The sequence below is a fragment of the Cetorhinus maximus genome, chromosome 1 (assembly GCF_964194155.1).
Source record: "Cetorhinus maximus chromosome 1, sCetMax3.hap1.1, whole genome shotgun sequence".
In the NCBI taxonomy this organism is placed as follows: Eukaryota; Metazoa; Chordata; class Chondrichthyes; order Lamniformes; family Cetorhinidae; genus Cetorhinus; species Cetorhinus maximus.
Window position 1 is genome coordinate 149,618,274 of NC_135879.1, and position 17,881 is coordinate 149,636,154.

Genomic DNA, 17,881 nt, shown 5'->3' on the forward strand with positions numbered 1-17,881 from the left:
CCATCAAAAGGCCACCAAAAAGGGAAGAAATGGAATATGGGAGTAAATTAGCTAGAAATATTGGGGAGAATTTTCTCTCCATTGGGGGAGCTGGGCGGGAGCGGGCGTGGGCGAGCGCGTAGCCGATCGCCGCCTGCGATCGGCTGCATGCGCCATTTTATGTGGGTGGGTCAATTAAGGTCCACCCAGTGTGACGCACACCTGGAAGCACTGAGCGCTCCCTGTGCGGGTGGGGAGGGGCTTGCCTGAGTCTGGGCCTGCGCTCTCTCACGCATGCGTGCGAAAGAACGCAGGAATCTCCCTGAGGCAGCTCTGTGCCTCAGGGAGATTAGTTTGATTTTTAAAAATTTAAATAAAGAAAGAGAAAAATTTTAAGACATGTCCCCTCATGTCACAGTGTCACATGAGCTGGGACATGTCTTTGAATTTTATTAAAAATTTTTACTGAAGTTTAAAAACTTTCATGAAAACTCATCCTACCCATGGATGAGGTTTCATGATAAATGCAAAGACCGCCTGGACTCTTCGCCTGCCTGCCTACCTTAAGGTTGGACAGGCAGCTCAGTTAATCAGTTTAATTAGTTTTTAAATGGCTTTAATAGGCATTTGACAGTCTGGTGGGTGCGCAGCTGACTCCGCTGCGTGCCCGCCAAATTGAGGATCAGAATGACGCGCAGTGATGTCGGGAAGCATGGCCAACATCACCCCGCGTCATTTTACGTGTCGGCAAGTGGGCCCCTCCCCCCCAATTCCAACCCAAAGATTCTGGCCATAAAAACAGGTTGTAGGAGCTTTTATAAATATATGAAAAGGAAAAGAGTAGCTAAAGCAAATGTTGGTCCCTATGAAACAGGGACAAGGGAAATAATCATAGCGAATGAGGAAATGGCAGAGACATTGAACAAATATTTTGTGTCTATCTTCACAGTAAAAGCCACGAGTTTCATACTAGAAATAGTTGATACCCTCAGGGCTAAAAAGGGTGTGGAAACCAAGGAAATTAATATCAGCAGAAAAAAGTATTGGGGAAACTTAAGGGACTAAAATCCAACAAATCCCAGAACCTGATGGCCGGCACCCTAGGGTTCTAAAAGAGATAGCTGCAGAGATAGTGGATGTGCTGGCTATGATTTTCCAAAATTCTTTAGATTTGCGGACAGTCCCATTAGATTGGAACTTGGCAAATGTTACACCGCTTTTTTAAAAAGGAGGTAGAGAGAAAGCAATGAATTACAGGCCAGTTAGCCTAACGTAAGTTGTTGGAAAAATGCTAGAATCTATTACTAAGGAATTCTTAACAATGCATTTAGACAAGCGTACCATGATTAGAACAAGTCAACATGGTTTTACTAAAGGGAAAGCCTGTTTGATAAATTTATTAGAGTTTTTTGAGGATGTAACTAGTAGTGTGGAGGGCCTGTGGTGAAGTAGTGGGCATTCCTACCTCTGGGCCAGAAGCACTAGGTTTGAGTCCCACTCCAGGACTTGATAACCACAGAAGGTATGTTCATAATGTGGCCAAACAGATTGATTATCAGCCTGTAAATCCTTCCAATACACCTGATGATGAGCGGGCGAGTTTCCCAGTCAGCCATTCTGCAGAAGGCAACAACAAACCACCACAGCACTTTGCCAAGCATAATTATGGACAAATCCAATAGAAGTCCATGGTTACCAATGCCCTCTTAGGGCATGGGATCTAATGGAGGAGGAGGAACTAGTAGGGTAGATAAAGAGGAACCAGTAGATGCAAGTATACCTGGGTCAGAATTTTTGGCTCGTTAGGCGGGCACGTACCAGACCCAAATGAGTGTAAAATGACATGCGATGCCACCGGGCGAGCGTCCCGACATCATCATGCACTCGCGCGATATTTCGGTTGGCGGGTGCACACGGGAGTTGGCAGCGCACCCGCTGACAATTAAAAGGCCCATTAAGGCCATTAAAGTAATAATTAAGTTCAATTTTTCGCTGCCCATCCAACTTTACGGTTGGCGGGCAGTCGAAAAGGCCAAGTAGCCTTTGGATTTTTTAGGAAACCTCATCCACAGGCAGGATGAGGTTTCCAACGGCAAATAAAAATAAAATAAAAACATTTAAATTTCATTCATAACATGTCCCTGCTCATGTGACATGAGAGTTAACATTTCAAAATGTTAATTTTTTAAATCTTCACCTCCCTGAGACAGCTCTATGCCTCAGGGAGCTTTCATTGCGTGCACTCACATACATGCATGGGAGTTCACACTTGCTCTCCTCCCACCCCACACAGGCAGTGCTGAGCACTACAGCGTGCTTTTCACGCTGGGCGAACCTTAATTCGTCCACCAGCATGAAACTGCAGTCGCAGCCCGATCATGGACAGCATTCGGCTCCCCCAGTGCTCCCACTCACTCCCGTCGAATCCGCCTGGCGAAGGCAAATTTCTGCTCCTGGGTTTCCAAAAGGCACTTGATAAGATGCCACACAAAAGGTTAATAGGCAAGGTAAGGCCTTATAAGCAGTTGGGGGTAAAATTTCAGCATGGATAGAGGATTGGTTAATGGATAGAAAGCAGAGAGTGGGCATAAACAGGGCTTGTTCAAGGTGCAGGTTGGGAATTGTGGGGCGCTGAACAGATCAGTGCTGGGGCCTCAGCTATTTACAATCTATATTAATGACTTAGATGAAGAGACAGAAAGTAATGTATATAAGTTTGCTCATGATACCAAGTTAGGTGGAAAGGTAAGCTGTGGGGAGGACACAGAGAGGCTGCAAAAAGATATAGACAGGTGAAGTGAGTGGGCAAAAAGATGGCAGATGGAATGGAATGTGGGGAAGTGTGAAGTTATTCAGAACAAAAACAAAAATACCTGGAAAAACTCAGCAGGTCTGACAGCGTGTGCGGAGAGGTATACAATTGACGTTTCGAGTCTATATGACTCTTCATCAGAACTAAGACATATAGAAATGAGATGAAAGATAAGCTGGTAGAAGGGGGTGGGACAGGAGAGCTCGATAGGGGGCCAGTGATAGGTGGAGGCCAAGAAGAGACTGCCAAAGATGCCATAGACAAAAGGACAAAGGGATGCTGACGGTAGTGATATTATCTAAAAGATGCGCTAATGGGGACATTAAGGGAAGAAAGCTAGTGGTAGATGGCCCTTGTGCGGGTGGGGTGGGGGGAAGGGATCGAAATAGGCTAAAAGGTGGAGATGAAACAATAGATCGAAATCAATTTAAAAATAGGAGGGAAGAGAAAAAATAGTTGTAAAAAAAAAATTATAAATTATTGGAAAAAGGGGGATCGGAAATGGGGTGGGGATGGAGGAGAGAGTTCATGATCTGAAATTGTTGAACTCAGTATTAAGTCCGGAAGGCTGTAGAGTGCCTAGTCGGAAGATGAGGTGCTGTCCCTCCAGTTTGCCTTGAGCTTCACTGGAACATTGCAGCAGGCCAAAGATGGACATGTGGGCATGAGAGCAGGGTGGAGTGTTGAAATGGCAAGCGACAGGGAGGTCTGGGTCATGCTTGCAGACAGACCGAAGGTGTTCCGCAAAACGGTCACCCAGTCTGCGTTTGGTCTCTCCAATGTAGAGGAGACCACATTGGGAGCAACGAATGCAGTAGACTAAATTGAGAGAAGTGCAGGTGAAATGCTGCTTCACTTGAAGGGAGTGTTTGGGCCCTTGGAAGGTGAGGAGGGGGGATGTAAAGGGGCAGGTGTTGCACCTTCTGCGGTTGCATGGGAAGGCACTGTGGGAGGGGTTTGAGGTGTAGGGGGTGATGGAGGAGTGGACCAAGGTGTCCCGAGGGAATGATCCCTGCAGAAAGCCACCTGGGGGGGTGAAGGGAAGATGTTTTTGGTAGTGGCATCATGATGGAGTTGGCGGAAATGGTGGAGGATGATCCTTTGAATGCGGAGGCTGGTGGGGTGATAAGTGAGGATAAGGGGGACCCTATCATGGTTCTGGGAGGGAGAGGAAGGTGTGAAGGCGGATGTGCGGGAGATGGGCCGGACACAGTTGAGGGCCTTGTCAACCAACGTGGGTGGAAAACCTCGGTTAAGGAAGAAGGAAGACATGTCAGAGGAACATTTTGGAAAGTGGCATCATCAGAACAAATGCAATGGAGGCGAAGGAACTGAGAGAATGGGATGGAGTCCTTACAGGAAGCGGGGTGTGAGGAGCTGTAGTCGAGGTAGCTGTAGGAGTCGGTAGAGTTGTAATGAATTTTGGTGGACAGTCTATCACCAGAAATTGAGACAGAGGTCAAGGAAGGGAAGAGAAGTGTCAGTGATAAACCATGTGAAAATGATGGAGGGGTGGAAATTGGAAGCAAAATTAATAAATTTTTCCAGGTCCAGACGAGAGCATGAAGCAGCACCGAAGTAATCATCGATGTACCGGAGAAAGAGTTGTGGGAGGGGGCCGGAGTAGGACTGGAACAAGGAATGTTCCACATACCCCATAAGGAGACAGGCATAGCTGGGGCCCATGCGGGTACCCATAGTCACACCTTTTATTTGGAGGAAGTGAGACGAGTTTAAGGTGAAATTGTTCAGTGAGAGAACAATGGATGAAGGCAAGAAGCGGTTGATGTGGTGACTTGGTGGATGATACTTCCATGTTTAGCAATATTTATTGTTTGGGACTTTCTTTAAACATTGAATTTGATGTTTAGTGTCTAGTGACTCGTTCCTGGGCCTGTATCGGGTCTCTGAAATTGGTCTGAATTTTAATTCCAGAATCCCAATATGGACGCTGTGCTGAATTCTGAGTCAAGAACCTGGAATTGGCCGTTGCAAAAGAGAAGAGATTTTTGAAGGTGCTGCCGGTTAAGAAGCCACTTCCAGGAGCCCCGTTCAATTAAGGACAGCAGCTGGGTTTTTTAAGAAATTCATTCATGGGATGTGGGCCTTGCTGGCTGGGCCAGCGTTTATTGCCCATTCCTAGTTGCCCTTGAGAAGGTGGTAGTGAGCTGCCTTCTGGAACCGCTGCAGTCCACGTCATGTAGGTACACCCACAGTGCTGTTAGGGAGGTAGTTCCAGGATTTTCATCTAGCGACAGTGAAGGAATGACGATATATTTCCAAGTCAGGATGGTGAATGACTTGGAGGGGAACTTCCAGGCGGTGGTGTTCCTTGTTCTGCTGCCCTTGTTCTTCTAGATGGTAGTGGTTGTGGGTTTGGAAGGTGCTGTCTAAGGACCCTTGGTGAGTTTCTGCTGTGCATCTTGTAGATGGTACACACTGCTGCTGCTGTGCATCGGTGGTGGAGGGAGTGAATGTTTGTGGATGTGGTGCCAGTCAAGCGGGCTGCTTTGTCCTGGATGGTGTCAAGCTTCTTGAGTGTTGTTGGAGCTGCACTTATCCAGACAAGTGGGGAGTATTCCATCACACTCCTGGCTTGTGTCTGGTAGATGGGGATTCAGGATGTGAGTTACTTACTGCAGAATTCCCAGTATCTGACCCGCTCTTGTAGCCACAGCGTTTATATGGCTAGTTCAATTCAATTTCTGGTCAATGATAACCCCAGGATGTCGATAGCGGATTCAGCCGTGGAATGTTCCTCAGCCAGGAGGGCCAAGGGGTGCGCCTGAGACTTGGGAGGCTTACCCCCCTTACCCCCCCCACCCACTACCAGGTGAGGTGGGTGCTGCCACTATATGTGGAAGCTGCAAGGGCACCTTAAGATGGTGATGCCCTCTCAAGGCCTCCAAATGGTAAGAAACATACAGTGGCCACAGCTGCCAGAGCATCATAGCAGAGGGGAAATGCTTCTACTGGATAGCCTATAGCTGTGACTGTGGTCCTTGCAGACCAGCCCATCCATGCTGCACTGCTTTGCAAGATGCACCTCTGGTCCTCCTGGCCTGACACTGGGAGGCTGTCACCATTCCATCTATGGGCTACTATCATATCGGGGGGCCCGTTCGCCATCTAGAAAATCTAGATGACCAGATAGAGATCACCACCAACACCACAACCTTCCCCCAAGAATGCAGTTCCCAGAAAATTGGCTAGAGGCGGGAACATGCCGGCAGATCGGATCAGCAGCCAGCAATGCAAAATTGCTGACATGCCAGTCTCCAAACCCAGCTCCGCCTAGGGATGAAAATTCAGCCCTCTGAATCTGCACTTCACTCTCTTTACAGTCATGTCTCTCTCTCACTCTCTTTCTTTCTTTCTCTCTCTCTCTCTCTCTCAATTATGAGACCATGTAAACATTTTAGTTACTAACTAACAACAAAACTCAGAGGATAATGTGAGCTTTCAAAATTTCAACTTATTTGCCTTTTATGGCAAATTAAATGCGGCAAGACACTTTCTGAGTGCCTTTTCAATAGCTGTCAGTAATTCAAATGTCAACATATTCCAACTGTCATCAACTGGGCAAAAACTTCAATCCCAGGTTCTTGAGAGAGGAAGCTATTTTGCGGAGGGGTGATGTACACTGGACTGTTAATTTAGGGGCCGAGACTAATGTCCTGGGCACATGGGTTCAAATCCCACCACAACAGCAGGTGGAATTAACAATCCAGCAATCTGAAATTGAAAGCTAGGCCAGAATCGTTCCTGATTTGCACTGCGCGGTAACGGGTGGGAAAAAGGACGTTTTCTCCACTGGCTGCAAGGATGCGCTTTGATGCGGTTTTGTCCCAATCCCGCCTCAATCGTCATGCATTCCCAGGAAATACGCTGGGTTGCTGATGGGGTGGCCTCTCACTCACCTGTCCCGCTGTCACCTCAGGCCTTCAGTAAACCGGGTGCCATATTTAAAGGCCATCCCTGCAAAGAGCTAGCACCTTTCAAGGGATGGAAAGCTGCTGTGAACTGATGCTGCCAAGGAGAGGAAACGTGCTGCCAGAATTAGCGACCCATCCCTTGAGCGCCTACTGGTAGCAGTGGAAGTCTGCCACAAAGTCCTCTACCGCAGTTCTGCAAAACAGGACAGCCACCAAGTGCCGAAAGAATGTGAATGGTCTCTTCCATTCTGCCAGGGTAAGTCACTCTTCTCATCACTCTTAACTCACACACTCCCAAACCCATCATACACCCACAGGCATCTCACACCTCAAGGGACAACATCACTAACTCTCACACACACCTTCACATTCCATCAGGCTCATATCATCTGGAGCTCACGTACTCATCCTAACCATGGCTCCACTCACCACACAAACATTCCACACTGTGCCATGTGTACTGCTCACATTCTCTCCATCTGTTTTCATGCAGGAGAAGCTGGGTCATAACAGTAGGGAGTGGCCCACATTAGGCCACTCACGCACTTTGAGGAACGTGCCATCGTGCTGACTGGTGAGGATGCGGGCTGTGCCTGCGGCGACGGTGAGGTCGGTGGTGAACACCCAGGCGAGGATCCTGCACCACATCATCCCTCTCTCAATGCAACTGTAAGTTCTCTCTCTCCTGCTTTTGACTCTACTGACATGCACTAATTATCTCTACTTTGGTTCACAGGGAGCTCTGTCAAGCAACAGATGCCCAGCCAGTCCCTCAGCTCCATCCACATCTTCACCTCCAGCCAAGAGGACTCCTCCTCCATTGAAGAGCTGGAAATAAGCAGCTTGGAAGGTCCATCACAGCACTTACCCACACCCTCCACCAGTGCAGACACACACCTCGATGGGGCCTAGATCTACAGCAGGCCCCGTTCACAATCTGATGGTCACTGCACGGACACATGTCCGCAGCAGGAGGAGGCAGGTTCAGCCGAGCTCCCCGGCACTCGGAGAACTGTTGGGGAAGAGGCAGCTGTGAGGTCCGAGTCAGATTATGAGCCTCTGGATTTGGCCTTCCAACTCATCGTGGAGAGTCAGCAGAAGGCGGAGGAACATGACACAGATGAAGACCCTGGTGCATCAGAATGCAGAGATGTGTGCAGACCTGACTCCATCGTGGGAGGCATTAGTGAGTTCCTGCAGTTGCAACACGAGAGGGAAACAGGGCACCTCAACGTCCCTCCAGGTGCTCCTTCCCCTCAAGGTGTCAGGCCAGGGCCCTTGGGAACCTGAAGGGAGGAGGAGTGGCAGCTGGACACCCCAGGTCATCCACTCAGGAATCTCAGAGGCTGTCCGTTCCCTCCAAGTCCCCTTGGCCTGTGACCCCCTCAACCTCGTCCTCTGTCACTGCAGAGCGAGCAGCTGGCCCACAGGAGAACAGCCAAAGCAAGTTTGGGCCCCCAAGGACTCAGCTCTCCAGAGAACCCATGCCAAAGTCATCAGAGGTAACAAGGCCAACCATTGCACAGGCTGTCTCCACCCCTGCTGCCGATGTCAGGGCAGCAGCTGCAAGGAGTGGTAGATCTAGAAAATTTAAGAAATTCTGATCACAAATGATTGCACAGATGAACACATTTTGTCACTTTATAATCTGAATATATATTCACTTTCACAAAATAATGTGCCATGTCTTTCAGCTTCATTGACAGGCTTCACAAGTCCTCCCCCTGCATCCCCCCACGCTAGAAGTTCATCTGCTTACACTTACCTCCCCACTTGCAGCATTTTCCCCCATTACAACCTCCTCCCCCCATCCTCCCTTCTCCCCCTGTATTCTTTCCTCCCCCTAGATTCCCTCCTTCCTGCTCCCAACCTCACCCCATCCCAACACCTTCCCACCCTAATCTCAACCCTACCTGACACCTTTGTCCCTCCCCTCTTCCCCCTTCCAACCTCACCTGCCACCCCCACCCCCTTCCCCAGGTACACATTCCTCTCCCACTCACACCCAGATCTTCCTCTCTCGTCCCTTACCAATCATCTGTAGCAGCCCATAGCCAAGGTCATGTGTTCTGAAGTAGGGCCGAAGCATCAACGGAGACCTCCCACCTTCTCTGAGCTGCTTTGTGGCGGATCCATGTCCATTAGGATCCACCCAGCAGGAAATGCATGTGTTCCTCCAGGGTCCGGTAGCTGTGGGTCTCCAGCGTCTTCTTCTCTGCGATCTGGGCAAGGCTCTAACGGTAAGTCCTGACTACTGCACATCACACTTGTCCAGACATGTTCTGGGCTGGCGTGTTTTCCCGCTGGCGTGACAGTAAATTGGGCGTGGGCTGAAGATTCCAGTCAGGCCTTACCTTGCATCCCATTACCAGGATGCAAAATATGTTCATGCGGCCTCCAGTGGGATTCATATTTCACCTTGGCAGAGACCATCAGATGATCCCGTTGTGATTTCACGCCGGCATGAAACTGAGTTCTGCCCCTCATGCTGAATTCTCCCTCCCTGCCCACCATGATGCCCACCACCAACTGGATCGAATGATTCCGCCCTATGAAACTATCACCGATTGTCTGGCTATGAATGAAGGGAGTCTGCCATTCTTACCTGCTCTGGTCTACATGTATCTCCAGACTCACAATAACATAGTTAACTCTTAACTGTCCTCTGGAATGGCCTAGCAAGCCACTCAGTTCAAGGGCAATTAGGGATTGGCAATAAATGCTCTCCTTACAGTGATATTGCGACCCCATGAAAGATTAAAGAAAAATACACTGACTTTATATTTTAAAAAATTCTATGTTACTTGTTAACAATTATTAAGGGCCTTGATAAGCTGTGTAACAAACAGTGCAGGCAATATCCCTACAACCATTATTTTACTTCCATCAGCAAAAATACCTGAACACCATAGGGGTGTAATTGCCTAGGGAGATAGGTAAGAAATTGGCTTTGTGTTGACAATTTCCCACATGGTAAGCTCTTAATCTGAACAGAAGCCATGCTGCTACTCACAGCTTGGGAGCAGATACTGAAAAGGAAGATCCATATATCTGGACCATTCTCATGTAGCTGCTGGATTCAGTGCAATATTGGCACATGCCAGTCTGACTGTGAATGTATAGTGTAATATGTGGGAAACATTCAAAAAGTCAAGGAAGAAAGAAACATAACATTTCACAAATATAAACCTGAAGGTTTAGAAAATGAAAGAGGAATTAAAATAGTTTTGAACTTGGTTACAAAGCTAACTTCTACAATTTAATATATTACATCCTAGCAACATGCATCCATATTAAGTCAACTGTATGTTGCATTATTTAGAAAGCTTACTGTTCCAAAAGATGATTAAAGAAAACTCTCAATATTAGAACCACATTTCACATTTAACATTTTTTACATTTGTCTCATCTCAACACCTATTTTTAATATTTGATTTTTTAATTTATTACTGCCAGGACTGTTCCTTACTTACCTTTCGTGAGTGAACTTCTTTGACATATAAGGGGAGAAGGAACTCGGATTTGCCTTCCAGCCGTACTCCTTCGTTTGTGATTTTCAGGTTTCCCATTCCATCCTGCAATCAGGGAAAGAAAACATTTATCCAAAATTTGAAGGATAAAACGGAACTGTTCTTCTGTTAAAAACATGATGACAACATCTATCATGAGAATGGTTCATAGGTGGTCCTTGATGAAAAACAACAATGTGCTGCTGCTCAATGTGTCAAAGTAACCCATAAAGGTAGTTCTGCAACCTAGCTTGTGACAATTATAGACAAGTTGTAACTACATAGCACGTTTGGTAAAGACTTTTCTGTCTGCTGCACAAGGTCAGTAGCTGCAAACCATTGTGTTGCCAGGGATTAGATTACTTCCTACTTGGTAAAATGAGCACCCAATTTATAGTATGAAGGATTGGGACAGTAATGCACAACAACTGCTTTCTTTGCAATAACAAAACCTTTGAGGCAATTTAAGAATGTCACATCAATGTAACAGCTTTTATATGTTATTGTGTCAACAAAATGTCACTGTGTCGCTTGTCTATAGTTCAATTGTGACAACAATAATGCCCAGCGGTTCTATTGGTTCTTTTGCTCACTGAGCTGCAGAGGAGAGTTGAGTTGCAGGAGGAGGAAGGTGATGACTGCTCTTTGAGAAAGAAGGGGAGGAGCAACAGGAGAGGCAAGATGAAGAGGAGACTGATTTGTCCAGGGTGCCTGCAGCTGCTCACCGAGCTGCCAGAGAAGCATGTGATAGACTCAGTTGCAATTCAGATAACCTGATTGTGTGAAGCCTTATCAAACGCCAATGCTGAACCCACTGCCCCCATTCTAACCCCGATGCAAATCATTCCCAAAATCAATAATTCTTCCATCTCATTCATACCCTTTGCTCCTCTTCTACTTTGGCCATACTATTTTCTTCAAGCTGAAGGCCATTTGACAGACAAGAGGCAACAATGGAGATGAATACACAATAGCGACTTGAAATAAACTTCATCATTCATGAACATTTTCAAAACCATTAGCTCAGTCACATTGTTATAAACAGCCGGGCATTTCCCTGTGGAACTAAAATGCCTCCCTCTTCCATTTCCTACTGATTATATGTGCTGCTACTCCTGTTTCAGTGAGCTTAAGGGAGGCTGATCATTCCTCTGCTCTGATTGCTCAGATGCTTAAAACCAATGTTCTCTGGGTTTTGGGGCTCATCTGCCAATGGTGGAGCAAGTAAAATCGGGGATGTGCAAGGGATAGAAATGGAGCAGCAAAGCTATCTTGGAGAACTTTGGCAGCATCTTCTTCTTCAATAAAGAGAGATGTAAAGTGCTCATTTGGAACCTCAAGGGTACTGCCAGTGACATCCCCAGCTCACCTGTGCAGGGGCAGACTTAATCATTATGGCAAGGGGCACAATGTGGGGCTCTGTCTTGGGAATAGGTGGTATGGGGGTTGTGGGTGGGGTGAGGGGTGAGGTGGGTGGCTAAGTGATTATAAGTGGCATTGCCTTGAGGAGAGTCCCAACTTCCACTTTCCTTCCCATAACACATATACACTTTGCTGCTATCAAGAGCTGAAGAGTTCTTGATCGAACTTTGGTGAAGCACCAAACATCCAAGGTTTTCTTATATCATGTTCAAAGTGGTAGACTGAACTTGCAGGCCAATTATCAGAGCCAGCATGCACAAGGTTGCCTGCAGTGTCTGATACTTCATGCAGGTGGCCATTCTTTCCAGAATTGTCCTCTTCATGGATAACCCTCAAGACTCACCATCTGCATCCAGCCTTGCAGAGCTTGGATTGTCCTGCACCCTCTGACAGAAATTCTGTACTGCTGTCCCTGTCTCCAGCATCTACTGCTGCTCACTTGTATAGCTCACAATGTGCAACCTAGCCATGTCCATTGAAGACCCCACCACAGTATGTTTATCTGTTCTGTTGGAGGGTGTGCATGAGTCATGTTGCAGTACACCCTCAGAATGCACAAGCTTTTCTGAGGAGTATTCCTCCTCCTCTCATACTAGCTCCTGTGTCATACTTGATGGGACTGTGGGAGATGAAAGGTATTAATTAGAACTGACAAGGGGAAAGGCTTCAAAGTCATCATTGTGCAGATGCTCATATATCAGTTAGTGGTAAGGTGAGGTGAGGTGAGAGTGAGAGTGACTGCTCTTGACATCAAGGCTGCATTTGACCGGATGTGGCATCAAGGAGCCCTAGCAAAACTGGGGTCCATGCGAATCAAGGGGAAAACTCTCCACTGGTTGGAATCACATCTAACGTAAAGGAAGGTTGTTGTTGTTGTTGGAGTTCAGTCATCTCAGCTCCAGGGCATCACTGCAGGATTTCCTCAGGGTAGTGTCCTCAGCCCAACCATCTTCAGCTGCTTCATCAATGACCTTCCTTCCATCATAAGGTCAAAAGTGGGGATGTTCACTGATGATTGCACAATGTTCAGCACCATTCACCATTCCTCAGATACTGAAGCATTCCATGTCCAAATGCAGCAAGACCCGGACAATATCCAGGCTTGGGCTGACAAGTGGCAAGTAACATTTGTGTACACAAGTGCCAGGCAATGACCATCTCAAACAAGAGAGAATCTAACCAGCACCCCTTGACATTCAATGGCATTACCATCACTGAATCCCCCACTATCAACATTCTGGGGGTTACAATGACCAGAAACTGAACTGGACTAGCCATATAAATACTGTGGCTACAACAGCAGGTCAGAGGCTAGGAATAATGCAACAAGTAACTCACCTCCTGGCTCCCCAAAACCTGTCCACCATCTATAAGGCACAAGTCAGGAGTGTGATGGAATACCCCCCACTTGCCTGGATGAGTGTACTCTCACAAGAAGCTTGACACCGTCCAGAACAAAGCAGCCTGCTTGATTGGCACCCCTTCCACAAACTTGCACTCCCTCCACCACTGACGCACAGTAGAAGCAGGGTGTACCATCTACAAGATGCACTGCAGGAGTTCAGCAAGGCTCCTTAGACGCACCTTCCAAACCTACAACCACTACCACCTAGAGGGACAAGGGCAGCAGGTAGGTGGGAACACCACCACCTGGAAGTTCCCATCCAAGTCACTCCCCATCCTGATTTGGAAATATATCACCGTTCCTTCACTGTCACTGGGTCAAAATACTGGAACTCCCTCCCTAACAGCACTGTGGGTGTACCTACACCACATGAACTGCAGCAATTCAAGAAGGTAGCTCACCACCACCTTCTCAAGGGCAACTAGAGATGGGCAATAAATCCTGGCCCAGCCAGCCAAGCGAAGCCCACATCCTATGAATGAATAGAAAAAAAGAAAATTCACATGAGTGATTGTTATGTGCCATGTGGCAGTGAGATATGTAATTCTGTGGCCAGATACATGGGATAGTCCTATTCCTGCATTGCTAATGGCCAGGCACTCAGGATGGTTATTACTGGAGAGCCACCCTAGTTCTCTGCCTCTCCTTGGTGTTCTGTGGTGTCTTCTCCTGCAAGGAAAGGAAGCAGAGACTTATACGTTTTGGAAATGAATTGTGCAGAAAATATGACAATATTTATGGAGTTGACTGTGAGGGACAGGTGTGATGTAGGAATAAAATGCAGATGAGTGTCAGTGTTGTTCAGATGAGGATATGGGGAGGTGCCAAGAGAGAGAGAGAGGGAGAGAGAAATAGAGAGGAATAGGTGAACCAGCAAGGTGTATTAGTCTGAGGTGTCCTCAGAATGAGGACAGAGAGAGGAAGAGGAGAGAGAGGGTGGGAGGGTAGAGGACATCGCGGTGGCCTCCACTGCATCCAGTAGGCACTAGAGGGAGGTGCCGCTAAATTTGGGGGCAGCATGTTTCCTCCTTTTGGCTGCCATCAGTTCCCAGCAGTTCTCAGATTGAGAATTAGACTGAGGAGTTCTCAGGAGGCTGTCCAGGCTGGGAAATTCAGAGTGTGGGAGTTGGCCCTTGAATGTGGGCTGTCCCTCACCTTTCCTGCTCTTTGGAGATCTTTGAGCCTCTTGCAGCACTGAATTCAGCTGCGAGGGGTTGCATTCCTGCTGCTCATTTTTTCAGCTGCTTTGGACCATGTCTATTTAGTTTGAGGGGCTAGCCTCTTCCTCCCATTCACAGGGAAGAATACATCTCCTCAGGTACTCACAGGCAGTAGTATGGCCTCCAGGGAAACATCCGAGAACTGGGAGTGATAGCCTTCTCACATTATACAACAATCCTTATGTTTGCTCTATCCTCAATGATGGATACAGTGGAGCCATTCTGACCCCTTCCGGGGCCCTGAAATTACTTGATGCAAAGACATCTATCAATTGACAGGTGGAGGCCAGCATCACACCCTCACTTTCTTATTGATCAGGAAACCCGGAATTGGGATGCTATTGCCATGGATGAGAAAAAAGCCACGTTAAAGCCTGCTCTGCAAATTATTGGGTTTCCGATCCACTGCTGGACACCCCACCCTCTGCTGCTGAGACCAGGTCCACTAGGTAAAAATTCTGTACATAATCTCTCCTATACCATAAGAATATAGGAAATAGACGCAATAATAGAATATACAGACCCTCGAGCCTGCTCTACCATTCAATACGATCATGACTGATTTTCTGCCTCAACTTCATTCCCTTGCCTGCTCCACATATCTCTTGATTCCCTGAGTGACCAAAAAAATCTATCTCAGCCTTAAATACATTCCATAAAGGCACATCCACAACCCTCTGGGGTACAGAATTCAAAACATTTGCAACGCTTTGAGTGAAAAAAAAATCCTCCTTGCCTCAGTCCTAAACGATCGGCCCTTTACACTGAGACTGTGATCCTGTGTTCTACATTTCCCAGCCAAGGGAAACAACCTCTCAGTATCTAACCTGTCAAGCCGCTTCCAAATCTTGCTTGATTCAATGAGTCCACCTTTCATTCTTCTAAGCTCCAGAGAATATAGGCCTAATTTACTCAGTCTCTCATCATAGAACAACCCTCTCATCTAAGGAATCAATAGTGAGCCTTTGCTGTACCATGTCCAATGCAAGAATATCTTTCCTTAGATATAGAGACTGACAATGGAAATGGAACTGCCAAAAGATATGGAAACTGTGCACAATACTCCAGGTATGGTCTCACCAAAATCCTGTACAACTGTAGCAAGACTTCCTTATTCTTGAACTCCAATTCCCTTGCAATTAACTTCCTCTGTCCTTTGTCTGAGTCCATCCAAGTTTCTTTGAACATCAACATTTAAAAGTTTCACACCTTATAAAAAAATCTGCTTTTTTATTTTTACTACCATAGTGAATAATCTCACGCTTATACCCCATCAGTCACCTTGTGGCCCATTCAATTAACCTGTCGATATCTTTTTGCAGTCTCTCTGTTCTTCTCACAGCTTACATTCCCACCTACCTTTGTATCATCAACAAAATTGGATACATTATGCTGTCTCTTCCATCCTTCCCCTTCTTAGTAAATGAGAGGTATATCATGTTCCAATGGTTTGTTTCCAAAAGTGTAAATAATAAGCTTAAGCTTATCTTGAACATTCAACTGATTACGCGTTCTAGCTTTTTTATTAATTTAACAACACACTCGGTCATTTTTCTATTAATTTGGGGGATGTGGGCATCGCTGGCTAGGTCAGCATTTATTGCCCATCCCTAATTGTTCTTGAGAAGGTGGTGGTGAACTGCCTTCTTGAACTGCTGCAGTCCATGTGGTGTAGGTGCACCTATAGTGCTGTTAGGGAGGGACAGTGAAGGGACGGCAATATATTTCCGAGTAAAGATGGTGAGTGGCTTGGAGGGGAGCTTCCATATGGTGGTGTTCCCACGTGTCCTTCCAGATGGTAGTGGTCATGGGTTTGGAAGGTGCTGTTTAAGGAGGTTTGTTGAGTCCTGCAGTGCATCTTGTAGATGGTACGCACTGCTGCCACTGTGCATCAGTGGTGGAGTGAATGTTTGCAGATGGGGTGTCAATCAAGGGAGTTGCTTTATCCTGGATGGTGTCAAGCTTCTTGAGTGTTGTTGGACTTGCACTCATCCAGGCAGATGGTGGACAGGCTTTGGGGAGTCAGGAGGTGTAGGATCAGAATCTCCTCCAACTGAGAAATTTATGGAGTACAAAACCCAAACCCACGGACTTGTTTTGACCTCGTGTATTTTACCATAATACAGAAACCGAGCTGCAGCCCACAGCACAGGGCTGTGCAGCAAGGGGTTAATACAGACATTTAGTAAAAGACAGTGGTTCATCAATAGGGTTTGGACATTGTGATTGCTGTCATGGAACAATGGGACCAGGGAAACAAAAACAAAAATACCTAGAAAAACTCAGCAGGTCTGGCAGCATCTGCGGATAGGAGCACAGTTAACGTTTCGAGTCCGAATGACCCTTCAACAGAACTAAGTAAAAATAGAAGAGAGGTGAAATATAAGCTGGTTTAAGGGGGTGGGGGGACGGACAAGAAGAGGGCCAGTGATAGGTGGAGATATCCAAAAGATGTCGCAGACAAAAGGACAAAGAGGTGTTGAAGGTGGTGATATTATATAGATAATATCTATATAATATATAGATATTACCTATATAATATCTATATATTATATAGATAATATTTATATTATATAGATAATATCACCACCTTCAACACCTCTTTGTCCTTTTGTCTGTGACATCTTTTGGTTATCTCCACCTATCACTGGCCCTCTATCCAGCTCTTCTTGTCCCACCCCCCCCCCCACTTAAACCAGCTTATATTTCACCTCTCTTCTATTTTTACTTGGTTCTGTTGAAGAGTCATACGGACTCGAAACGTTAACTGTGTTCCTCTCTGCAGATGCTGCCAGACCTGCTGAGTTTTTCCAGGTATTTTTGTTTTTGTTTTGGATTTCCAGCATCCGCAGTTTTTTGCTTTTATCTTAATGGTACCAGGAAAATGCCATTTCCTACCACTGACTAATGCTATTAAGAGACTGATTACCTGATACAATGGCACGAGGAACAGGCTATTAATATTCAAACTTTCATCGATGTTGGAGCCAGGTGCTGTATTGCCTCAAAACAGCAGGGCAATTGTTTAAACAACGTGAAATCTGCTAATATTTGACTGGCATATATTGTCCATGGAAAGGCTTTTGTTTCAACCAGCAAGAGCTGATCACATTTGTCTGGACTATGCGTAGAATAAACTAAAAGTGCTAACTACTGGACATTGAAATAAAAACAAAAAACTACTGCGGATGCTGGAAATCCAAAACAAAAACAGAATTACCTGGAAAAACTCAGCAGGTCTGGCAGCATCAGCGGAGAAGAAAAGAGTTGATGTTTCAAGTCCTCATGACCTTTCAACAGAACTGAGCAATGTTAGGAGAAGGGTGAAATATAAGCTGGTTTAAGGTGGGGGGGCGGGGAGAGAAGTTGTGGAGGGGGGTGGTTGTAGGGTCAAGCAAGCAGTGATAGGAGCAGATAACCAAAAGATGTTACAGACAAAGGAACAAGGTGGTGTTAAAGGTGGTGATATTATCTAAGAGAATGTGCTAATTAAGAATGGATGGCAGGACACTCAAGGTACAGCTCTAGTGGGGGTGGGGTGGAAAGACTGACATGGCATTACAGTTATAGATTTAAAAATAATGGAAATAGCTGGGAAA

The 17,881-nt window shown here is 46.4% G+C and overlaps 1 protein-coding gene across 1 annotated transcript in view; it reads right to left on the bottom strand.

Moving 5' to 3' along the window:
* Positions 1-17,881, bottom strand: part of sgcz (sarcoglycan zeta) — a 615,676-nt gene that overhangs the window by 267,834 nt on the left and 329,961 nt on the right. The window contains exon 2 of the mRNA XM_078531663.1: positions 10,200-10,301. Coding sequence (XP_078387789.1) covers positions 10,200-10,301 — 102 coding nt within the window. The remainder of the gene's footprint in view (positions 1-10,199; positions 10,302-17,881) is intronic.